This window comes from Schistocerca americana, chromosome 3 (assembly GCF_021461395.2).
Source record: "Schistocerca americana isolate TAMUIC-IGC-003095 chromosome 3, iqSchAmer2.1, whole genome shotgun sequence".
NCBI classification, from domain to species: Eukaryota; Metazoa; Arthropoda; class Insecta; order Orthoptera; family Acrididae; genus Schistocerca; species Schistocerca americana.
In genome coordinates, this window is record NC_060121.1 from 608,328,029 (window position 1) to 608,355,035 (window position 27,007).

Sequence of the window (27,007 nt, forward strand, 5' to 3'; positions counted from 1 at the left end):
TTCACTATGCTGTTTGTAGTAGCTTACCCGCACTCCTATATTTTTTATTTATTATTAAACCTACACCTGCATTACCCCTATTTGATTTTGTATTTATAACCCTGTATTCACCTGACCAAAAGTCTTGTTCCTCCTGCCACCGAACTTCACTAATTCCCACTATATCTAACTTTAACCCATCCATTTCCCTTTTTAAATTTTCTAAGCTATCTGCCCGATTAAGGGATCTGACATTCCACGCTCCGATCCGTAGAACGCCAGTTTTCTTTCTCCTGATACCGACTGTATATTGGCGGCAAAGTAACTGAAACTAATTTTTTCGTTTATGCAGATATTTTTAATTTTTACTTGATCGCTGATCACTGGCATTACCTACATTCTGGGAAATGGAGTTTGATAATGACGGCACTTGAAAACAGTACATTGACGTTTTAAGTTTAATTTTTAATGGCAGGTACTTAGAGCAAAAATATTACGTATGAAATCGTATAGCGGAAAACACTTAGACATGATCGCTAGGCTTACCTGGAAAATATCATTGATAATCCTGGAGAACATTGAGCTCCTTGTTGTCGGAACTGTAGTGGATGTAGGGGCTTCAGTTGTGAAGTCCGACACACTGCTGGAATTTGTACTGACGCTGGTCGGCGCTGGGGAATTGCTCACGTCAATACCCTGAAACAAATAACGTCCAACATCAGTCTGGACCTCTGCGACATTGAAGAACGTGTGTAAAGATGTTTTTCAGTCACACTAGAATTTTAGGAAGACATAGTATGTACAGTAAAACAGTAGAAAATACCAATACGACAACAATAAAAATAGTGGAGTCTAGGGTTTTCCGTTGTTTTATTACGCAGCTCAACACAACTCTCAAAAATTGTCGAGAATATAGGTTTTGAAATTTTTATAGTATCTGTAACACCCTAGGAAGAGGTCCATTTTACTACAGGCACCGTGGCTCTGTCGTAGAAGGCTCACCTGCACGAGGGTAATCCGGCTTCGAATGCCAGGCAATACATTAAAGAAATAATTGAAGGTACGAAGTACAATTACTACTCTGAGACGAAGAGGTTGCTACAAGGCAAGCATTAGTTGCGAGCTATATCAAACCACTCAGACCTCTAACAATTAAAGAAAATTCTTTTCACATATTCTATAGCTGAAGGAAATACTAATTATCTATATTCTTTGAAGATTACTGTTTTGTTGGAAATAAGGATTAGGTAGCTACAAAACTCTTACGAATGGAAATAAGTACGTGGGACATGTAGTAGTAGGATTTCAAAAAGCAAATAAAAGTTGTTTCTCCTTGACAGTACCTTCTGCATTATAAAGTAATTATTAAATTACAATAAGTGGTGATAACTGTCCCCTAACTTTCCAACATACCGTCGAGTTAATAATTTTTATGAGAGTGTGCAACGGCTTTCAGATGATATATACCAAGTTTCAACTCTTATCTTGAATAGGATTTATGGAATAGGTAACTAAATAAATAGCTGATAAGCGGCGTATGAATCATTTAGCCTGTAAAGCGTTTCACTAACAGACTAAGGACTAGAATTTGATTTGCGGAGTGTGAGGAACTCCATACTGAGCGACGTGGTGCAGTGGTTAGGACACTGGACTCTCATTCGAGACGACGACGGTTCAAACAGGCCTCCGGCCATCGTGATTTAGGTTTCCCTGACATCCCTAAATTGCTTCAGGCAAATGCCGGGAAGGTTCATTTGAAAGGTCACGGTGACTTACTTCCCCATCCTTCCCTAATCCAATGGGACCGATGACGTCGCTGTTTGGTTCCCTCCTCCGAATCAACCGACCAACGAAGGATCACCATGGAAGCGCCTTGTAATACAGCTAGCGGCGCAACAGAACGGTTGATGAGGTTCTCATGCTACAGGATTGAAGAGGCGACTAACAAGATTCTAGAATGCTTCATAAAGAATACACTGGATGACATAAACGGAAAATAAAACTTTCCGGTTGTAATAGTTAAAGAGTGTATGGCCAATGTGTCTCAAAACGTAACAAATAAGTTAATTTAATGTAATAGCGGGAAATACGGCTGTTCTCGCAATATTTATGGTTCAAATGGCTCTGAGCACTATGGGACTCAACATCTTAGGTCATAAGTCCCCTAGAACTTAGAACTACTTAAACCTAACCAACCTAAGGACATCACACACACCCATGCCCGAGGCAGGATTCGAATCTGCGACCGCAATATTTATGACAAAGGCGCAAGTTCTTTGTTATAAAATAAACCAAATTATAAAAAAGTACAGAGCTTTTCAAGTACCGTGCAATACAAAACGAGCTTTATATTTCTATTTTGGTCCACGTCCACTATTTCAGGTTCACTATTAGATACTACTTACATACGACCCTTGTAACTGCAGACATCCAATTTACCTCTTCCTTCTATCACTTACATTGTCCCGTCTGCCATCAAAAAAATTCCCAAAAATGTGCACCCCGAGGGGACTATCTTGCCCACTACCCTTTTTTTGAACCTCATGTTACTAATGTTCACTCCATCGACCCATAAAAGAGATCTTTGACTTTCTGTTAACATTGTCTCCTTCTCACTTCCCGAATAAGTGTTTCCTCCATTGTAGGACTTCCTTACTCTAAAACAGAAAATAGATATTAAATTTCTGTTGGTTGTTTGATCATTATACTCGAAAAACCCACTTAGACGGGGAAAACATGAAGAAAAAAGCGCCGTAGCCTGGTTCAAGGTGCCACCTTGCGATTCACGTTAAATAATATATCTCGGAGACAACACGGAAATTGTATTTTTATATTTTTATATCCTCAAGAAAATAGACTTTGTAGTTATTCAAGAGTATTTAACACTCTATTTTAATTTCATTATTTCGATGAAAGCAGTGTGGCTCTGTGGTGGAACGCTCGTCTGCCATTTGGCTTGCTCAGGTTAGATTCTGAGATGCAAGCAAATGTGCAAGTTCTGCGAGCATTTTCGTGTACGTAATATACGTTTAGACGAAAAAAATATCGGTATCGCTCAAGTCTGGTAATCGCTGGATTGCTGGTCCGAGTCTCGTTCTGGTTACTTTTTCGTTTTCTTTCCTTTCTAATTCGACTACCGAAGTCATTTACATTTAAAATTACTAAAGTGTATCCTAATAAACACATCTAATTGCCATTTTCATGAAAAATGTAGAACTTCTTACTCATAATTACATAATGCGCACTAAACACAGTTTTCATAGCAAATATATATTCTTAATTTCAGATCTTCTCTAAACTATTCTTAATAAAAGTTGTTTGAATAAAAAACACTGCAAATGAAAGTTTTCTTCTTCATGCATTTTACAGTTCATGTAAACGCTCGTAGAATTTGTAGCTTTGTTTAAAACCTACTCCATCCCATAATCGTTTCTGGGACGCCCAACCGGCAAGCGAGGATTCTATAACACAGCCACACTGCTCCTCCGAAAGAATGAACAAATATTAAGTTATTAAAGACACTCTAAAACTTCAAAGTCGATTTTCTTGAGAATTTTTGAGTGCTGTATCGAATGGCTTAGGTTGATTAATATTTCAGTTCTTAACTTCAAATAATATAAATATAAAAAATACAAAAACCTGATTGTTGTGCCGTCTCCGTGTTATGTCATTTAACGTGAATCGCGAGATGGCTCTTTGAACCAGGTTACGGCGTTTTTCTTCTCCACATCTGCGCAGTTTTTCACGTACAGTGGTCACAAAGCCAATGGAATTTTAATACCTAACTTTTCTTCCAGAGTACGAAAATATTCGTCGTCTTAGAATGGGGGCAACAATCGGAAAGTAATGAGAAGACAAAGTCAACAGAGCAGTCAACGATCTCTTTTATGGGTCGATGGAAGTGAAGATTGAGAGCAGGACAGTGTACGAGATAGGACTCGCACGTAGCATAGTCTTTGGCAGTTTCTTTTTCTTTATGATATACGGGACAAAGTAAGTGATAGAAGGAAGAGGTAAATTGGGTGTCTGTAGCTACAAGGACTGTATGAGTAATATCTAGCAATGAACTTAAAATAGTGGATAACTCAATTTGTAGTCCACGGTCCACGAAAAGTTCTATATTTTTTTATTGTAAGTTGGTTCATATTTTGACGAAGAACTTGCACATTTATCATAAATACTGTGAGAACTGCTTTATTTCTCACCCCTGTCTTTATCTGAGTTATTTGTTACGTTTTGAGATGAAACCGCCATATTCTCTCCAAATATTACGTCCAGCACTGGCTAAGTACTCATTTCTTCGTTCAAAATAATGTTTATGCAGTACTCTAAAACCTTGTTTGCCGCCTGTTCAAGCCTGCAGCATGGCAACCGCATCATCCGCCGTGTTGCGCAGCTAGCATAAATACCAGGCGTTTTCACTGAGTGGCTTGCCTTACACTTCGCAAATCAAATTCAAGTCCACAACCTAAAAGTGATATAGAAACGCTTTACAGGGTGAACGACTCACACACTACTATCAGTTATTTATTTAGCTACCTATTTCATGAATCTTATTCAAGATAAGTGTCGAAGCTTGGTATTCATCATCTGACAGCTATTGAACACTTCATAAACTTTATTAACGTTGCTGTATGTTGGGAAGTTAGGGGAACGTTATTCAGTACTTACTGCAATTTAATAATTATTTTATAATTAAGATTCCTCTAGTATGACGGAAGCTACTCTCTCATGTCTTAACGTATGTCTTATAATCCTGTCCCTTGTTGTCAGTGTGACTCTGCGAAACACCTCCCATATCCTTATCTTACAGGTTCACCTACTTTTCAGTATCCTTCTATAGAATTAAATTTCAAACGCTTCGATTCTCGTCTTTTCCAGATTTTCCACTGTCCATGAGTCACTATCATGCAAGGCTGTGTTGCAAACATATATCCTCAGAAATTTTTTCCTCAAATTTAGACCTATGTTGCTTCCAGTAGACTTCACTTGGCCAGGAACTCTCACTTCCCTATGCTAGTCTTCTTTTTATGTCCTATTTGCCTCTTCCGTCATAGATTATTTTGCTTCCAAGATAGCAGAGTTCATTAACTTCGTCTACTGCTTTATGGTCAGTTCCCATATTAAGTTGACTGTATCTATGCTACTCCTCGTTACTGTTCCCTTTCTTCAGTTCACTCTCAATCCATAACCTGTACTCAATAGAATATTCATTCCATTCAATAGGACCTGTAATTCTTCTTGACTTCCACTGGCGACAGTGATGTCATCAGCTAATTTCATCATGAATTTTAATCCCACTCTTGAATCTTTCTTTTTTTCCGTCACTTCTTGTTCTATGTATAGACTGAACAGGAAGGTCGAAAAACTTCATCCCGGTATTACAGCGTTTCCACTCCGACCAATTGGATCTTTGTCCTGTCCTATGTTCCGTATTGGTACTTGTACATATTGAGAATTACTCATCTTGTCCTATTGCTTACTCATATTTTTCTGAGAATTTGCACCGTTTTACATTGTCGAACACTTTTTCTAGATCGATAGATTCTGTGAATATGTTCTGTTTTCCTTATGCTTTGCTTCCACTATAAATCGCAACGTCAGAACTGCATCTCTTGCGCCTTTACCTGTCCTATAGCCAAAATGATCGTCATCTAATAGATCCTCAATTTTATTTTTCATTGTTCTGTGTACTGTTCTTACAGTATATTCGATGAATCAGCTCTTAAGTAGTCTGTGCGATAACTTTTGCTCGTGTCTGCCATTGTCATCTTCTGGGATGTGTGGATGAAATTTTTCTGAAAGTCTGATGGTATGTTACCAGTCGCATGGAACCTATACGACAACATGCATAAATCTCTGTTGGTCCATCATGGCCAGGGTACATTGGCTGGTAAGAAATTTTAAATGTCGATAAAATTCAGCAACAGCCTATACTTTAAGGCATTTTATTTTAGTCTGAAAGCAACCGGTTTCGGCATTTCATTTTGCCATCTTAAGGTCCCATACGCTTTTATGCAAATAAACGATATCCAGTGATTTCTGGCGCTATACGACAAGTTCGTTTATTTGGATAAAAGCGCATGGGGAATGAAGATGGCAAAATGAAATGCCGAAACTGGTTGCTTTCAGAATAAAATAAAATATCTTAAAATACACAGCTGTTGGTAAAGTTTATTGACATTTAAAAAAACCTTGTATAGATGTCCGATTGAACTTCCCTTGATGATTTTAGAAATTCTGAAGGAATGTTATTGATTCCTTCTGCCTTATTTCGTCGAAAGTCTTCCAAAGCCTTGTTAAAATCTGACGCTGATACTAGATTCTCTCTGTCTTGCTTATCGATTGTCATTTCTTCTTCTACCACTCAATCAGACAAGTCCTCTCCCGTTGAGTTCTTGAGTATTTCTTCCCACCTATCTGCCCTTCCTCTGTATTTACCAGTGAAATTCCCTTCTCACTCTTACTGTTGACGCTCTGACTTTTTAATTTCACCGAAGGATGCTTGGACTTTTCTAAATGCTGAATCAATCTTTACGACGATCATACTTTTGGGTTTCTTCACTTTTTTCTGTAGCCATTTCGCCTTGATTTTCCTGTAACTCCTGTTTATTTCATTTCTAAGTGCCTTATATGACAGTATTGGATTTTCTCCCTGAAAATTTCTGTATTTCAATCTTTCCAATCAAGTTAAGTATTTCTTCTGCTGCCCGAGGTTTCTTCGCAGTTGTCATTTATAGCTGCGTCTATTTCTCCCTTGTGTGATATTTATTATCGCGATCTCTACAGTCTAAGAAAACTGCAAAAGTGTCTCATCATCCCTCAGTACTTCAACATCTCACTTCTTTCCACATCTATTCTTTCGAACGATTCTCTTAAACTTCAGCCTCCTCTTCATCTACGTCTGGTCCATAGGTATGACTTAGAGTCCGGTATCTTTTTTACGGAACCCTTATCTCACCATGATGTAATTCAGCTGAAATCGTCTCATGTCTGTAGGCCTTCTCCATGTATACCTCTTTGTCTTGTGAATTCTGAATTGTGTATTCTCTATTACTAACTGAAATCTGTCGTAGAAATCAATTAAGCATTCTCCTGTCTCAATCTGACTAGGAAACCCGCATTCGCCCTTAGCTCTGCTTTCTATTCCTTCACCTACAACTGCATTCCAATCCCCCATGCTAATCTAATCATCCCTTTACATATTGAATTATCCGTTCATTATCCTTGTATAGAGAAAACATATCTTCATCTTCTGCTTGTGACGTCGGCACGTATACCTGATCTATTATTATTGGTGTTGGTTTCCTGTCAATTCTGATGAGGAAAACTCAACCACTGAAATGTCCATTGTAACACACTCTCTATGCTGCCTACCTCTAACTGTATGTAATGAATCTTACCCCCGTTTCTGTTGCTGTTGATATTACTCTAAATCCATCTGACCAGAAATCTTGTTTTATTTCCGTTAACTTCAATGACAACCGCTATATCTAGACTGAGCCATGACATTTCCCTGTCCAGATTTTGTGGCCTGTGTACCACGTTCAAACTTCTGATATTCTACGCTGCGACTCGGAGAACCCAGTTGTTAATTCCCAAATTGAAAAGATTTTTAACATAAATTTCATAATTACGTGTGCTTTGACGCTGTAGCTAATTATTTAAAACAGTATAAACAGCTTCTTGGGAGAAGTTTGTGCATGAACTCTACAAATTCTAATAATTACCTTTTGTGTACTGAATACTTTTTACTTAACTGTGGTAAGCCGAAAATCTAAACACAAAAACATATTACATTGCTGAGTTTTACGTGCACAAAACTTGAGATTCATTCTCATGCTGAAGCATATGGACTTTGCGCTCAGTAGGTTTTTAAATATAGTTTTGTTTTTTATGATCTCGTATTTCCCGTTGAGGTGCTAAACTGGTGCATCAATTGAGCAGATTCTTTAGAGCTGTGGAGTATATCAGCGAGAAAGTAACCAATACAGCCATTTGTACGATTTTTTTATCTATTAAGAGAAGCCACCTCAAGGTTCTTTTTTTAAGTGTACTTATACCAAGACATTTACGCCAACACGATTATTCAGTTACAGGGGACACCTTTGACCTGGAACGCTCTGAACCGCACGAAACAGTGCTTAGAATCATCATAAAAAACCAGTGGTCTGTGTTATTTCAAAGCAAAAAGTTGCATTCTACTATAAATGACATTTTAAAAGAGAGAAACAAAGTTACAACGTATCAATGCCATCGAAGAGGAAGTTACACGCAATTCGATGACGTCAGTGTTTCATTACATTTTCAATCAATACTGGCAAAAGCCCTCTGCTTAAAATAATTATAATAGCACAAAACACACATATCCTACAGACCTGATACTGCTTGTATTAGTCTTCATAGTGCAGATGCGGGATTTCGGTGAATTGATTAAAACAAAGTGGAAGAGTACAATGTGCACACCTCACTAAAACCACATTTTTAGATTGAAAATCACTTTCGCATTGAAGGAGTCCACTATGAACACCCACACTAACTACATTTTCGAATGATGATATTGGTATGTTAGTGTCATAACTTACCTTCCGCCATGCAATATGAAACATTGGTGTACAATTTGGTGCAGAAAGTTGATTGCAAATCACAGAGTGAAGATTGATGATGAAATAACGATTATGTATCATCACTTGCTGTTTGGTGCATTGTAGTGTTACAAAATCAGCAATCCTTCTTATATAAAGCTTATGTTGCTGAGAGAGATAAACATCAAGAGGCTGGCAACATTTTGTTGTTTTCCGTGGCAATATCTTCAGCAAACATCTTTGTTTGGAAAATTTACATCTAGAAGGGCGTGTTGCTGCATGACCTGACCAGGTTACACGTCCGCCAAGGACTGAAGTTAGAAAACGTTTCACATGTTCTTTAGACATTTTCCACTTTTCTTGCCTCCACGTAGATATTGTTTCAATTTTCTTTGAAATATTTGGGCCGAAAGTGACTTGTGCCCCTTAAAAACAGATGTACAACTTGACAGCTAGTCTGCCTGTCACTGATAAAGCAACATCACTGCGTTGCTGTGGATAGAGCTATGTACAGACTGCAACACACGAACTGTAGTTTTCTCTCCTCTGTGAGACAGTGTTGACGATGAAGATATTTCATACAGGATCTGACTCTGGTCACTGTTACAAACATTTCCCTTCCTCCACACCCTACTCTTCCAGAAAATTTTGTGCCTTCTGACGTATACTATTATCGTCTTCTAAGTCCATACGGAGATATATGTAGTAACATGCCGTTGCCACAGTCTGTCTTATTTGAAACGAGCTGCTGCTCGCCTTTTTCTAGACACATAATGTAGAATTAATCTGTAATTTGATTTGCTTTTTAATGAGCCTATGACGCCACCTTAGTTTGCTGTAGGAACTGAAGCCACGAATGCAATAACGTTCATGAATATTCTCTAGTGCGCTGTCATCGGTGTCTTCTAATACACTGAGCCTTGACTGTTTGGGTGGAGACAGTTCGTAGTCATGTTGACTAAACTGTTCCTGTTGCTCCGGAGATGAACATCGTGTACTCCTTGAACAGCCGCCTGCCGCTTCAGGTTCTTCCTGTCCTTCAAAGCCAGCAAATCTATCCAGCGTAATGTCATATCATCTCCATTATACTTCAGAATTGTTATGTTATATAGTGTATCCCTAACACTGTATTCTAGATCTCGATTTGATTTCCATATTCAGCACGTCGGAACTGTGTCCCTAATATTTGTACCACATTCGTTAGAATCTTTGCATGATACCACTGCACACAGTTTACACAGCAACTCACATGCGAACACTCCAAGAGAGACATTCGTACTGCAGCTATATCATTCATGCAGCTCGAGCACTTGTTGGTGCAGCTACAACAGACCACTGTCTGATGGCGCTAGCGGACAAGTACGGAGGTTTGCATGGGTTACTGATATTGAGTTAAGCAAACAGTACAGATTTTGTACTAACATGAAGTGCGATGTTTTAAGTTCTGCTCCATTTTTTGCTATAAATTACAATGAAGCAAATATTTAGTGGTGATAACTACACTACTGGCCATTAAAATGCTGTGATATGCAAATGATTAGCTTTTCAAAGCATTCACACAAGGTAGGCGCCGGTGGCGACACCTACAACGTGCTGACATGAGGAAAGTTTCCAACCGATTTCTCAAACACAAACAGCTGTTGACCGGCGTTGCCTGGTGAAATGTTGTTGTGATGCCTCGTGTAAGGAGGAGAAATGCGTACCATCACGTTTCCGACTTTGATAAAGGTCGGATTGTAGCCTATCGCGATTGCGGTTTATCGTATCGCGACATTGCAACTCGCGTTGGTCGAGATCCAATTACTGTTAGCAGAATATGGAATCGGTGGGTTCAGGAGGGTAATACGTAACGCTGTGCTTGATCCCAACGGCCTCGTATCACTAGCAGTCGAGATAACAGGCATCTTATCCGCATGGCTGTAACGGATCGTGCAGCCACATCTCGATTCTTGAGTCAACAGATGGGGACGTTTGCAAGACAACAACCATCTGCACGAATAGTTCGACGACATTTACAGCAGCATGGACCATCAGCTCGGAGACCATGGCTGCGGTTACCCTTGACGCTGCATCACGGGCAGGAGCGCCTGCGATGGTGTACTCAACGACGAACCTGTGTGCACGAATGGCAAAACGTCACTTTTTCGGATGAATCCAGGTTCTGTTTACAGCATCATGATGGTCGTATCCGTGTTTGTCGACATCGCGGTGAACGCACATTGGAAGCGTGTATTCGTCATCGCCATAATGGCGTATCACCCGGCGTGATGGTATGGGGTGCCATTGGTTACACGTCTCGGTCACCTCTTGTACGCTTTGAGGGCACTTTGAACAGTGGACGCTACATTTCAGATGTGTTACGACCCGTGGCTCTACCCTTCATTCGTTCCCTATCAAAACCTACATTTCAGCAGGATAATGCACGATCGTATGTTGCAGGTCCTGTACGTGCCTTTCTGGATACAGAAAGATACTGACCTGGGCAGCACATTCTCCAGACCTCTCACCAACTGAAAACGTCTGGTCAATGGTGGCCGAGCAACTGGCTCGCCACAATACGCCAGTCACTACTCCTGATGAACTGTGGTATCGTGTTGAAGCTGCATGGGCAGCGGTACCTGTACACGCCATCCAAGCTCTGTTTGACTCAATGCCCAGGCGTATCAAGGCCGTTATTACGGCCAGAGGTGGTTGTTCTGTGTACTGATTTCTCGTCAGTTCTAGTATAATATATTTTTCCAATGAATACCCGTTTGTCATCTGCATTTCTTCTTGGTGTAGCAATTTTAATGACCAGTAGTGTAAAAATCCGTGCCAAACCGGCCCTCGACCCCGGTTTTCCTGCTAAACCACTGAGTGGTCTGAGAAGAAGTCCACGTCCAGATCAAGCTTTCTTTGTCTCTTATATTTCCACTGATGCTTTCCGAACACGTCTACCAGAGTTCGTTCCACAGGGTACGTGGTAACAGCACTACTCGAGGAATCGACTAGGTGGAGTGCCGTGGCTTGCCAAAATTCGTGCACTCGGACGCCACAGCGCGATTCCCTGCGCACGGACAGCAAAAATGTCGTCACGTGCCTATTTTTGGTAGAAAACTGACGTCAAAGAAAGGCAACTTGGCTACACTGTATTCAAATGTGTGACAAGTATCTTCATTCAATACTACGTTTCTGTGCTGCCGAGTCACTGGAGTGGGCAGTCTTTTGCGTTAGATACTCGAGTTCGAAATTTTGATTCCCAGCCTAGTTTTCTTCTGTTTTTTTATTTTTTTATTTTTTATTTCGCACTGCTTGGCTTCTTAATCGTATACCGAAGTTATAGCGGGCATTGTACAAGACACGTTCAGTTATTTAATCCTCAGTCAGAAGAGATAACAGTTGATTTTATTATTACATTTTAAAACGCGTATTCAGTGTACAAAGACTTTTCAGTATGTGGCCAGAATGTTAAACCGCGTTGCCATCTCTTTCAGACCAGGGCACCAAACGGCATATTGCAGTGGGATAATGTACAGTTCACACCACGAATACCTTGACGAATGTACAGACCCATTACTTCCTGTTACCTGATTCGTCACCCGCAGAACATGAATGGGATGCAATGGGTTGACGTAGACTTCCATACCAGTTGCCAGCCAGCGATAAATGAAATGAAATAGATTGTGTTTCAACTACGGAAAGCATCCTCAAGATGGCATTCTAAAGTTTGCTTCGATGCAACAGCATATACAAGATTTGATTCGTACCCGTCGGAGTCATACAGATATTGATGATTGATCTTATTTAAGAATGGAATGGAAACTTAACTATTTGATATTGGTTACATGATAAACATTCGAACAAAGTTTGATAAATATCGGACTGGCGCTTCATGGCATAAGACTTTCAATTTCTGTCAATGTAGTGTATCAACTTCTACGACATATCACAAATCTTTGTATTAGCTCCTGTTGACAGCAATTAAATAGTGGGAGACGCCAGTACCGTAACGATCTACCGACGGTGCCCGCAAAGTGCAGAAGGTTGGACTGAGGATAGATGCAGTAAGGATTACGTAAAGGACGCCCAGCTAGCCGCGCGGTCTAACGCGCTGCTTCCCGAGGGGGATAGCGTTCAAGTCCCCGGCACGAATCCGCCCCGCGTATTATTAGTGTCGAGGTTCGGTGTGGCGGCCAGCCTGTGGATGGGTTTTAAGGCGGTTTACCATCTATCATGGTGAATGCGGGCTAATTCCCCTTATACCGCCACATTACACTGTGTCGGCGATTGCTGTGCAAACCCACGTAAGCGTGCACCAAAATTAATCTACCACGCAAACACCCTGGATTCGGTGTGAGGCGGCGGTGGGGTGGGTGGACTGCCGTGGCCTGATGTGGTGCAGAGACCTGCATGACCGAGTAAACGAGCACAAAATACGAGATGGGGCGAGCACAACCTAGCTGGATAGGCTGCCCGCACTAGTTCTAGTAACCGAGCATAGATGCCGTGACCGAATACATAGCACGTAACTTCAAACACATTACACATGTCATTATCCGTGTGAGACAGTAGCCAGTACAGGTTTCCCTTTTGTGGTGTGTCTCTCTCTGTGATCATGCAGTGCGAGGAAGCCAGTGCAGTAAGACGTAGGATTGAAACGAATGTTTACACACTGAAGAAACAGGAAGGTCTAAAAAGCCAAGTATGGAGTACATTTCTGTTGGCTGTAGACGAAAACAGTGCGTCTACTGGGTACGTATCTTGCATAAACTGCTCCACATTATTGTGTTTCCAGTTGGGAACCACTCATTTAAAGAAACACGGTTGCAAGAAACCTCACAAAGATACAGCTCCTTCAGGGATACCGGCAGTAATAAAAAACAGTATTACAGCAAAGTGTGTTTGAATGTGTGTTAAAGATGTGAGACCTTTTAATGCTGTTTCCGGTGAAGGTTTCGGAGAACTAGGCCAAGAATTAATACATCTAGGTGCGCATTATGGAGAAGTTAACGTGGCAGATATCATGCCACATCCCTCTACTGTAAGCACACATGTCAAAGAACAAGCTGATGCAATACGAAACAGCATAATGCCTTCTGATATTGCGGAAGTCATTAATAAAACCTCTGCGGCGACAGTTGATATGTGTACTGATTCGCATAATCAGGTGCACTATTTGACGCTTACAACACATTACATTAACACAGATTGGTCTCTTGTGAGCAATGTTTTATTTACAATAAAATTGCCGGACGTTAAGAAGACGGGAGTAAATATTATGAAAGAAATTGAAGAGAGGAAGGCTGATTCGGACATTGCGCCGGACATGTCGCACAGTTTTGTTTTGGTCTCCGACCAGGGTGCCAATGTAATACAGGCTTTGGAAAATCACGAAAGGATTCCTTGTGCTGTTCATTGTCAAAACACAGCACTTAGCCATACTTTCGATGAAGATAACTTCTTGTTAAATCATGCCCCGAACATCGCATCAACAATAAATACTGCGAAATGCATTGTAAGGTACATTAAGAAAAGTGACCTCTGCTCGTCTTTGAAATCATAGTTAAAATAAGAGGTCTGCACACACTGGAGCAGCTTGTACATACACTATGGTGGAATCCTTACACATTCAGTATAACGAAGTTGCTGCTTTGCTGACGGAAAAGGACTCCGCTTACAGATTGGAAGGATATGATAATGAGCTAGCAGGAAAAATTGTGCATTTTTTGAGTATATTGAAAGAGTACACAGATGAATTAGAAGGCGAAAAATAACGGACAATCTAGTCAGTTCTTCTTTGGTTTCACAAACTGCAATAGATTTGCAGTGTCAATGACACTGACTGTCAGGCGAGTAATTACTGCAGTTAAAAGCACTGTTTCATTATGATAGGCGATAGATTTATAATTAACTAGCGTAATTGATGTGTACTAACAGATATGTATTTTTTTAACAGGAGGTACAAAGGATTAAAAATCGAGCCTTGACTTTCGTTTGTGAGAGGATTGTGATCACTTCCAGACATAAAATTGTTACGTTTCTTTGGCCGTATTTCCGTGATCTTAATATGCTTGAAATAAATGAAAAGCAGGAAATTCTTAGCAATGTGCGACAAATGTGTGCTACTTACGCAGGTACAACATGAAATCACTAATATAATAGTTTTTGCATAGTTAGTGGATAATGTACTATAGAGAAACGGGAATGTTATATAATTCGTATAATATTTCATTAACGTAAAACACCTCGTTTTTACAGGAACGTTTCGATGATTTCCACATCGTTTCTGTATTACTTGTCTCTTTTGTTTATTATCGTAGATCCTTCAAGTACTGTGTCATCACCACCCTGAAAGAGAGATCGTCTCAAGGAATGGAGGAACAATAGATCATCCGCAATGATGTTGACATCTTAAAGTGGTGGAGCAGACATGAAACAGATCTGCCAGGCCTGTCTGCAGTTGCAAGACGTATTTTATGTATACCAGCAAAAAGCTGACGTAATGCAAGATGCTTTAGTAAAGCCAGCATGTTACTAACAAATCGCCGCAGCCAATTAAATCCGGAACGCGTTAGTGATTTACTGCTGATCAACAATAACTATAATTTTGTTTCTGTTGCAAACAAGTGAAAAAAATGACAAGTTACGTCTGTAAATGTTTAATGTTCTTTGTATGCCTTATTTATGAAGATGGTTGTCTTTTAGATTACAGGGACAGCACTTATTTAATGTTTCCTATTAATGAAAGGAAAAACATACACTCCTGGAAATGGAAAAAAGAACACATTGACACCGGTGTGTCAGACCCACCATACTTGCTCCGGACACTGCGAGAGGGCTGTACAAGCAATGATCACACACACGGCACAGCGGACACACCAGGAACCGCGGTGTTGGCCGTCGAATGGCGCTAGCTGCGCAGAATTTGTGCACCGCCGCCGTCAGTGTCAGTCAGTTTGCCGTGGCATACGGAGCTCCATCGCAATCTTTAACACTGGTAGCATGCCGCGACCGCGTGGACGTGAACCGCATGTGCAGTTGACGGACTTTGAGCGAGGGCGTATAGTGGGCATGCGGAAGGCCGGGTGGACGTACCGCCGAATTGCTCAACACGTGGGGCGTGAGGTCTCCACAGCACATCGATGTTGTCGCCAGTGGTCGGCGGAAGGTGCACGTGCCCGTCGACCTGGGACCGGACCGCAGCGACGCACGGATGCACGCCAAGACCGTAGGATCCTACGCAGTGCCGTAGGGGACCGCACCGCCACTTCCCAGCAAATTAGGGACACTGTTGCTCCTGGGGTATCGGCGAGGACCATTCGCAACCGTCTCCATGAAGCTGGGCTACGGTCCCGCACACCGTTAGGCCGTCTTCCGCTCACGCCCCAATATCGTGCAGCCCGCCTCCAGTGGTGTCGCGACAGGCGTGAATGGAGGGACGAATGGAGACGTGTCGTCTTCAGCGATGAGAGTCGCTTCTGCCTTGGTGCCAATGATGGTCGTATGAGTGTTTGGAGCCGTGCAGGTGAGCGCCACAATCAGGACTGCATACGACCGAGGCACACAGGGCCAACACCCGGCATCATGGTGTGGGGAGCGATCTCCTACACTGGCCGTACACCACTGGTGATCGTCGAGGGGACACTGAATAGTGCACGGTACATCCAAACCGTCATCGAACCCATCGTTCTAGCATTCCTAGACCGGCAAGGGAACTTGCTGTTCCAACAGAACAATGCACGTCCGCATGTGTCCCGTGCCACCCAACGTGCTCTAGAAGGTGTAAGTCAACTACCCTGGCCAGCAAGGTCTCCGGATCTGTCCCCCATTGAGCATGTTTGGGACTGGATGAAGCGTCGTCTCACGCGGTCTCCACGTCCAGCACGAACGCTGGTCCAACTGAGGCGCCAGGTGGAAATGGCATGGCAAGCCGTTCCACAGGACTACATCCAGCATCTCTACGATCGTCTCCATGGGAGAATAGCAGCCTGCATTGCTGCGAAAGGTGGATATACACTGTACTAGTGCCGACATTGTGCATGCTCTGTTGCCTGTGTCTATGTGCCTGTGGTTCTGTCAGTGTGATCATGTGATGTATCTGACCCCAGGAATGTGTCAATAAAGTTTCCCCTTCCTGGGACAATGAATTCACGGTGTTCTTATTTCAATTTCCAGGAGTGTATCTTCCGTTTGGAAATGAGACTCGTCTTCTATCCGCGATTGTGTTGTAATATCATTTTACTTTCCAAGTGCTTTATGAATTTAGCTGCGTCACGTACCCGTTCTTGGAAACGTTATTTTTGTATTAAAAGAGAGAGAGACAGAGGTAAATACATTGTGTGTGTGTGTGTGTGTGTGTGTGTGTGTGTGTGTGTGTGTGTGTGTGTGTGTGTGAGAGAGAGAGAGAGAGAGAGCGAGAGAGAGAGAGAGAGAGACAGACAGAGAGACGGAGAGGCGTTGGATTTGTACAGTACAGTGCAGCGAGCCAGGGCGAGGCGAGGTGAGACGACAGCGGTGACCGGTCATGCTTGGTTATCCGCGTGTCCGGAATCCGGACAACAGACATGGTGCGAGTACGTGACAGAGCAGAGTCGTAGGAGCCGGACACGAGCGGCTCGGTCGCCCCGTCAACAGGCGAGCCGTGATCAGTCAAACATTGAGCGTTGCAGCACTCTACTGTGGTGTTGTGTACCACTGAGGGCTACGGCGGGATGAAGGCTTACCTTCGTTTCTAGGTCCTTGGTTTAATACAGTACAATACAAGGGTAACATTGCTTACAGCGATACAACACTGGTTTACGGGTATCCGCGGCTTGTAAGTGATACTCAAGTGGGTCATTACGTCGGAAGTCGTGGGTCATTCCTTTAGAGACGTTGAAAATAAAATTAGTTTAATGACAGCATACATAAAGCCATTTAAGCAATCATTTCTTGTTAACAATATTAGCTTACACCCAAGAATAAGCAGCTTCCACTCAGTTAATACTTGGCAGAAATCAAACCTGCATTTAGATCGGACTCTTCCTCGGGCATGGATGTGTGTGATGTCCTTAGGTTAGTTAGGTTTAATTAGTTCTAAGTTCTAGGCGACTGATAACCTCAGAAGTTAAGTCGTATAGTGCTCAGAGCCATTTGAACCATCCGAAGTTTAACTCTTGTGCAGAAAGGTTTGCAGTTTACTACTACACCTATTTTCAATAAGGTACCACTCGAATTCAAAAATCTTAGCAGTAATCCACGCGCTTTCAAATCTAAACTGAAGAGTTCCCTCATGTGTCGCTCCTTCTATTCTGTCGCGGAGTGTCTTGAACAATTAGTCTGATTCTTGTTGTACTGTTGATTCCGTTTACTTAAACTTATGGATTGACTTTTTCGGGTTCATACACACTTTATTTTTATCTGTTACTACTTTTATATTTTAATTTCATGTACTGACACGTTCCGTGACCTAGAAGATATGCTCCTCAATTTGATCCCACGGAACTTTACGTGAAAATAAATAAAAATGAAATGTGCGCACGCTCAATTTGTGAATAAAATGGGTGGAAATATTAATTAACAATGCAAAAAGGCAAACCTACGTTTCTAGCATTTTTAGACTTAGAGAAAGCTTTTGACAATGTTGACTGGAATACGCTCTTTCAAATTCTGAAGGTGGCATGGGTAAAATACAGGGAGCGAAAGGCTATTTACAATCTGTACAGAAACCAGGTGGCAGTTATAAGAGTCGAGGGACATGAAAGAGAAGCAGTGGTTGGGAACAGAGTGAGACAGGGTTGTAGCCTATCCCCGATGTTATTCAATCTGTATATTGAGCAAGCAGTAAAGGAAACAAAAAAAAAAAAACAAAAAAAAAAATCGGAGTAGGTATTAAAATCCATGGAGAAGAAATAAAAACTTTGAGGTTCGCCGATGACATTGTAATTCTGTCAGAGACAACAAAGGACTTGGAAGAGCAGTTGAACGGAATAAACAGTGTCTTGAAAGGAGGATATAATATGAACATCAACAAAAGCAAAGCGAGGATAATGGAATGTAGTCGATTTAAATCGGGTGATGCTGAGGAAATTAGATTAGGAAATTAGACACTTAAAGTAGTAAAGGAATTTTGCTATTTGGGGAGCAAAATAACTGATTATGGTCGAAGTAGAGAGGATATAAAATGTAGACTGGCAATGGCAAGGAAAGCGTTTCTGAAGAAGAGAAATTTGGTAATATCGAGTATAGATTTAAGTGTCAGGAAGTCGTTTCTGAAAGTATTTGTATGGAGTTTAGCCATGTATGGAAGTGAAACGTGGACGATAAATAGTTTGGACAAGAGGATAATAGAAGCTTTTGAAATGTGTGCTACAGAAGAATGCTGAAGATTAAATGGGTAGATCACATAACTAATGAGGAGGTACTGAATAGAATTGGGGAGAAGAGGAGTTTGTGGCGCAACTTGACTAGAAGAATGGTTCGGTTGGTAGGACATGTTCTGAGGCATCAAGGGATCACCAATTTAGTATTGGGGGGCAGCGTGGGGGGTAAAAATCGTCGAGGGGGACCAAGAGGTGAATACACTAAGCAAATTCAGAAGAATGTAGACTGCAGTATTTACTGCGAGATGAAGAAGCTTGCACAGGATAGAGCAGCATGGAGAGCTGCATCAAACCAGTCTCAGGAGTGAAGACCACAGCAACAACAGAAATGCAAAAAATACTCACCTTTTATTGAGCGGAAGTAGTTCACAAGAGTAGCTGGTGGTCACTAACTGTATTCATAGCTCTCAGTCAATGAGAGGTAACAAGAGAGCTGATATTTGTTTACATGAATTTCAAAAACAACGCACAAAAAAAAGTCGTGTGCGGTGGTCTGCTAGAAGCTGTGGTGCCGAATAGTTTGTCACAATATGCGTGACGGCTATAATGAAAGTGCAGCTACTCACAGAGGTCCATTGAGGGACGTAATTATCCTATGACAGAAAAATGTGGTAGATAGGCTGTGGCGGAACCGTTGTACCCTGGAAAAAATTAGTTCCAATTTTGGCCACCAGGTACTAAACTGGCGAGGTGAATGCTGGAAAGACGCATAGAAAAATTTCCAGATGTAATGGATCAGAAATGGGACAAAGGCATGAAAGGTCAAAGAAGTGACAAAGGAATTATATTGATTTTATTACCAACCGACACTTACACAGTTTGTTCAGTATGAGCACTGGACGCAGCACAGCGCCAGATTTGCACCTGGAGCCCAAAATTGGAACTGTTTTTTTTTCCAGCGTAAATCGGTTTCCCATTAACGCGTTAGCCTATCTACCATGTTTCGCTGCCATACGACAGTTACAGCCCCCATACTGGACCTTCCTGAGTAGCCACGCTGTAATTATAACCAGCCTGTATTACCGGTGTTGGAGGGGAGCAGGCGGCCTGCTGTGACTCACCAGAGGGATCTCGTTGCTGATCTCGGTCCTGTCCTCCTGCGGCCTGGCTGCCACCAGGGCCACACCCACTGCGGCCACGAGGGCGATCATCACGAACCTGTTGGCTGCCATCTTCACGAAAACTGGAAGCAACAGCAGACGGTGGACGCAGTTTAGATTACAGCGCGTAATTTCACTCTCATACAGAAATAAAGGAAAAATACTCATTGTTGATATTTAAGAGCTAAGCTAGACTTTATGAGATACGACTTCCAACTGTATTGTCCCCTGGGATCAAAACATTTAGAGAGCAGATGCCCTTTGGACCACCGAAGTTGAAATAATTATAATTCGACCATTATTCGTGAAACACATACAACCGTCTTATTTCAATATGCTTTCGAGTTTGGACGGAACTGCGACCTGAAGTAAAAAAGGAAAAATGAGAAATTTTGAAACAGTTATCAGCCACTAAATTGGCCACCACCTTAGCGGGGGACAGTTGTTTGAAAAGTAGTCTTACCAGTAAGCCAAGTTACACTCAACATTTCAAGTGTAAACGTTTACTGCTCGTTAACCTATATCCGGTTCTAAAAAATGGCTCTGAGCACTATGGGTCTTAACTTCTGAGTACATCAGTCCCCTATAACTTAGAACTACTTAAACCTAAATAACCTAAGGACATGACACACATCCATGCCCGAGGCAGGATTCGAAGCTGCGACCGTAGCGGCCGCGCGGTTACAGACTGTAGCGCCTAGAACCGCTCGGCCACCCTGGCCGGCATATCCGGTTCTAAGGTTTTTTGCTTTTCATTAAAATTTTCCATAATCATGACAGTCTACGCACAGTATCGCCGCTTATAGCTGTAGTACATATGAAGAAGTACAAGAGACGCTGAACGGTACTGACGAAAGGGACCAACATTTTGGACAGACTGGAGGGGATTCTGTTGTCCCATATTAAAGACACATTAAATAAGGGAGATAAGGTGGTGGATTCACTTTCCTCTAGCTCCATTTGCGAGCGAAACAGGAAAGCAGATGAATATCTTCGATACCCACTGCCATATTCTCCACAGTGGCTTGCAGAGAATGTATGCAAACCATTACTCGGTTACACCGTATTATTGTTAATAAAATAGATATGAAGAGTGTGGAAAGAGAAGCGAACGTTACCGAACTTGACAAGGCAAAAATAGTGTTTGCTCATTAACATGAACTTTTCTGTTTTTCAAACGCTGCTGCAGAGCGACGTGGAACAGATGTCCAAACACTGGGTTTGTACCTGGGAGGAGCCGAGTTCCGACGCCCATCCTACCATCCTAACGTCGGTATTAGTGGTTTCCTTGAGTGAGTTCTCACGGAACCCAGGTTGGTTCCTATTGACAGGGAATGCGGATCCTTTCCCCTCTGTTCTTCTGTACATTTGCTACACCTCCAATGGCCTGGGTCTGATTTCCTCTTCACAGCACTGATTTCGTTAAAAGAAAAAATAAATAAATAAAAATAAAAAAGAAAACAGACGTTCCACCGAATCAGAATCTGTGAAGCCTTAGTTTCTGTGTTACATTTTATACACATGTCTTTTCGACTATAGCTCCGGTTACAATCTTCAGATTTTGATACACGTCAGGTATCACACATATATGTAAGTAGCTGTACCCGGACACTCTTTTACTGTAGCTCAATCTGCTTAAATTGAAAAGAAAGAAAAGAGAAAGCACGCATTTCCAATATGTGTGGGAACTGGATATACGCCCTAATCTGCTTCTCTCTCCTGTCTCTGTCCCTCTCCGCCACCCTCTTTCTTATTCTTTGTCTGTGTCCTCCTTCTTCCCCTCTCTCTGTGCTTCACCTCCTCTCCTTCTCTGTGTCCATCTTTTCATGCCCCCTCTTTCTTTACCTTTCTCAGTCTGTGTCCTCCCCCCCTTACTCTGCCCATCTTCTCCTCCCCCCTCTCTCTCGCCATCTCCTTCTGTCCCTCTCTCTGTCCATTTCCTCATTTCCGCTTTCTACATCTATTACCTCACACCATTCTGTGCATCTCCTCTCCTCCCCCTCTGACCGTGAGCCTTGTTTATTGTTATTGCTAATTCAAATTTTGTAATAATATTCGAATCATAAACTAATAAGCCGTCAGTACAAATTTCACTTTGTCTAACAACGTTTTTTTTTTTTTTTACTTTATTGTTATTTTAAAGCCTGTACAACAGGCAGGCTGTCAGCAGCACACTACGCTGCTCTTCAGCCATAGAATATACAAGCAGAAAAAACAGGAGAAGACACATAAGTTACAGAATGTGGGCAATAAAACAGGAGACACATAGAGACAAACACGGAGCCGTTCACACTCGTCGATAATCCACACTGCTAACTGATGAGACGACGCACAAACACTGAAGATGACGATGGCACTGGTGAACGAGGGAGTGTGACGGTGAACACTGAACACTAAACACGACGGCACACACTAGACACTGATGGCGATGATCTCCGGCGCGCGAATGTTCACTATGCGTGTGCGAGTCCGGGGACCTGCTAAGAGAGGAGGAGGAGGAAGGGGAGTGGGACAGGGAGAGGGGAGAGCAGAGATGCCACGGGCAGGGGAGAAAGGGGGGGAGGGAGGAAGGGGGAGGGGAAGCCCGGGGGGAAGAGTGGTGGAGGGAGGGGATGGGGGAAAAGGAAAGAGAAGGAGAGGGAAGGGAAGAGAAGGGAGGGAGCGAGGGTGCCTAAAGGAAAGGACACCGGAAGTGGGTGGTGGGGCAGGGTCAAAGTTGATAGGAGGGGTAGATGGAGGGGAGGAGGACATCATCAGGGAGGGGGAGCTGGCGGAAGCCACCTTGGGAGAGAGTAAGGAGGGTGGAAAGATGGAGACCGGGCGGGACGTGGGAATACAGGCGCGGCAGCGGGCGGGGATGGGAGAGGATTGGGGAGACGAGCGGGTGAGGAGGATCGAGTTTACGGGAGGTGTACAGGATCCGTATCCTTTCAAGGAAAAGGAGGAGGTGGGGGAAGGGGATGAGATCATACAGGATCCACATGGGGGAGGGGAGACGGATGCGATAGGCGAGGCGGAGAGCATGGCGTTCAAGGATTTGGAGGGATTTATAAAAGGTAGGGGGGGCGGAGAGCCAGGCTGGATGGGCATAACAAAGGATAGGGCGGATGAGGGATTTATAGATGTGGAGGATTGTGTAAGGGTCCAGACCCCACGTACGGCCGGAAAGGAGCTTGAGGAGACGGAGTCGGGAACGTTCCTTGGCTTGGATTGTACGGAGATGGGGAGTCCAGGAGAGGCGACGGTCGAGGGTGACGCCAAGGTACTTAAGGGTGGGAGTGAGGGCGATGGGACGGCCATAGACGGTGAGATAGAAATCAAGGAGGCGGAAGGAAGGGGTGGTTTTGCCTACAATGATCGCCTGGGTTTTCGAAGGATTGACCTTGAGCAACCACTGGTTACACCAAGCGGTGAATCAGTCAAGATGGGATTGGAGAAGGCGTTGGGAGCGTTGCAGGGTGGGGGCAAGGGCAAGGAAGGCGGTGTCATCGGCAAACTGGAGAAGGTGGACGGGGGGTGACGGCAGCGGCATGTCCGCCGTGTACAAAAGATACAGGAGGGGGGAGAGGACGGAGCCTTGGGGCACACCGGCGGAGGGGAAAAAGGTGTAGGAATCCGTGTTATGGATGGTGACATAGGAAGGACGGCGGGAGAGAAAGGAGCCGATCAGACGGACGTAGTTAATGGGAAGGGCGAAGGTTTGGAGCTTGAAGAGGAGACCGGAATGCCATACGCGGTCATATACACGTTCGAGGTCCAGGGAGAGGAAGATTGCGGAGCGACGGGAATTAAGATGTTCAGAAAGGAGATGAGTGAGGTGAAGGAGAAGGTCGTCGGAAGAGAAGGACGGCCGAAAGCCACACTGGGTAACGGGAAGGAGGCGGTGCTGGCGGAGATGCTGGTGGATGCGTCGGGTGAGGATAGATTCCAGGACCTTGCTGAAGACTGAGGTAAGGCAGATGGGACGGTAGGAGGAGACGGCGGACGGCGGTTGGCCAGGTTTAGGGAACATGAGGATACGGGAGGTTTTCCACAGGTCGGGGTAGTAACCGGTGGACAGGACTACATTGTAGAGCCTGGCCAGGGTGGAGAGGAAAGAGACAGGAGCTTCACGAAGGTGACGGTAGGTGACACGATCGTGACCAGGAGCGGTGTTGCGTTTTGTGCGGAGTGTAGCAATGAGATCCTGTGTAGTGATAGGGGCATTGAGTTCCGTGTGTGCAATGTTGTCCAAGTACTGGAAACCCGGGGCGAGGGGAGGAACGGAGGTGTCAGTTCGATCGCGGACATCCGGGAAGAGGGAGTAATCGAACTGGGGATCATCAGGGATGGAAAAGACATCGGAGAGGTAGGAGGCAAAGTGATTGGCCTTACTAAGGGTGTCAGGGAAAGGGTGATCATCATGGAGAAGAGGATAATAGGGGGAGGGTTTAGTTCCGGTAAGGCGACGGAAGGCTGACCAGAACTTGGACGAGTTGATTGGCAGGGTAGCATTTAAACGGGTGCATGTCTGTCGCCAGTCCCGGCGTTTCTTAGCCGCGAGCAAATTACGAATGTGTCGCTGGAGTTGCCGGTGGCGTCGTAGTGTGTCCGGGTCACGCGTGCGGAGGAAGGCACGGTAGAGACGACGGGATTCACGGAGGAGGAGAACAGCCTGTGGGGGTAAGGTAGGACGGTGGGGGTGGATGGCGACAGTAGGGACGTGGGCCTCCACGGCCTCAGACAAGGTCTGCTGGAGAGAGGAGGCGGCATGGGTGACATCGTCAGGGTGGTGGTAGGGGAAGGGGTGGCTATCGACCTGGGTGGAAAGGGTAGCCCGGTAGGCATTCCAGTCGGCACGGGAATAGTCATGGACAAACTTAGGGGGAGGGTCAGTACGAGGGTCGGGGTGAGGGCGACGACCGTCTGAAACAGTGAGGAGGACAGGGAGATGGTCGCTACCAATAGGCTCCAGGACATCCACCGTTATGCGGCCAAGGAGGTTGGGGGAGGAGAGGATAACATCAGGAGTGGAGTTGGATTCGGGACGGGTATGCTGGGGGATGGGGACGAGGTCGCCTTGAAGGGTGGAGAGGAACCGATGCCACCGCCGTAACTGGGCAGCGGAACGACTATGGATGTTGAGGTCGGTGGCGATCACGTAGGAGGAAAAGGTACGATCGACGTGGGAGAGGATGTCGAAGGGAATAGGAGCGTTGGGGCGGACATAGATGGTGGCGCAGGTAACGGTAAGGCCGGGGAAGAAGAGACTAAGGATCAGGTGTTTGGTGGGGTCGGGAAGGAGAGGTTCGAGCCGAACGGGGATCTGGCGGTGGTGACCAATGGCAACTCCGCCACGCGCAATTGGGAGGGGATTATCGGAGTGGTGGAGGAGGTAGGGCGATGTGTGAATGGTGTGGTGGGGTTGGAGGAAGGTTTCATTAAGGAGGAAGGCATCCACGCGGTGGGTGGCAAGGGTGTGCAGGAAGAGGTTCCTGTTGGCGGGTAGGGAGCGGATGTTGTTGAAAAGGATACGATGCTGTCGCGCCATGATAGGGATTTAGACGAGGGTGTCAAGACGGGAGAAGGTGAAATGGGCCTGGTTGTTGGAGTAGGTGGCGTACATCTTGAGTTGGAATATGGAACGGGCGGCAAGGGAGATCTGCTGGAGGGTGTGGGGGCGCTGAAAGGGATGAACATTCTGGAGGACGATGGTAAGGAACCTGATGATGTCCTCAGCGGTGTGTGGGGGGACGAAGGGAATTGCCAGGAGGGGTGGGGGCGTCCAGGGGACGGACAGGGACAGTGAGTTCAGGAGTGGTTGGAGGGGGTCGGGCTTTACACTTTTGGGAGTAGGTGGGATGAGGGAGATTGCAGGTATTGCAGGAAGGAGGGGATTGGAGGTTAGGGCACTGCCTGAGGAAGTGCGCTTGTTTACAATGCGGGCAGGTGGGGGCCTCGCGGCACTCAGCTGTGGGGTGCGCGTTATAGCGCAGACACCTCTGGCACCGCAGGGATTGAGGAGGGGAACGGGAGGGGTCGACCTTGTACCGCTGGTTAAAAAGGAGGGCACCCTCCTTCAGGAGACGGTCAATGGAGGGGGTGTGCTCAGAAAAAACCCGCATAAGGCGGGTGGGGCCGGCAGCGTTATGTATGCGGCGAACCGCACGCACCTCCAAATGGGGATGCGCCTTGAGCTCCACCAACACCTCCTCCTCCGTGATCACTGGACTAAGCCGAGTGATCATGGCGGTGAGAGTTGGCGGGCGACACGGAGGTTGGGGTTGGCGGGAGGGAGGTGGTGAGGGAGCAGGGGTGAGAGAGGCATGAGGGCCAAAGTGGGTGACAGGGATGCGGGAAAGGAGGTATGTGTGGAGGGTTGGGCTGGGGGAGGAGATGAGGACCGAATCACGGCGAGGAGTGAGGAGGGAGATGGGGGCACCAGGACAATGCTGGCGAAGGAAGAGGGTGAGGTTCCGGGCTTCAAGGAGAGAGGGATCAGGACGGGAGAGGAGGTAGCGGTAGGAGGAGGGGGTAGACGAGGAGGATGAGGGGGCAGGGACAGGCGGGGAGACATCCATGGCATCATGGGTGGGGGAAGGAAGACGAGGCGGAGCCTTTTTGGAAGCAGAGGAAGCAGGGGTGCCACTGGGGCACTTGACGGCGGTGGAGGAGGTGTGGGGGATGGGAACAACGGGAATGTGGCGGGGAGGGGCAGGTCCCGGGGCCGGAGTCGGCGCCGGAGATGGTGACGGTGACGGTGAAGGCGAAGGCGACGGCTACGATGACGATGACAGTGGCAGTGGCGGTGGTGATGGCGAAGGTGACGGCGAGAGCTGGGCGTGGACAATGGCCCGACGGGCCACCACCCGAGCCGGAGCTGCAGTGACAGGCTGGGGGAGTGGGGGGAAAGGATCAGAACGAGAGGAGCGAGAGGAAGAAGCGGGAGAGGGGGCGACAAAGATAGAGGGTGAAGGGAGAGTGAGGAGAGGTGGGATGGAAGGAGGGGGGTGGGACTGGGCAC

At 44.9% G+C, this 27,007-nt stretch overlaps 1 protein-coding gene across 1 annotated transcript in view; it reads right to left on the bottom strand.

Moving 5' to 3' along the window:
* The window catches only part of LOC124606564, a 101,163-nt gene that overhangs the window by 9,019 nt on the left and 65,137 nt on the right, over nucleotides 1-27,007 (bottom strand). The window contains exons 2-3 of the mRNA XM_047138548.1: nucleotides 19,966-20,087; nucleotides 526-675 (exon numbers count right to left, since the gene is read on the bottom strand). Coding sequence (XP_046994504.1) covers nucleotides 526-675; nucleotides 19,966-20,076 — 261 coding nt within the window. The 5' untranslated portion in view covers nucleotides 20,077-20,087. The remainder of the gene's footprint in view (nucleotides 1-525; nucleotides 676-19,965; nucleotides 20,088-27,007) is intronic.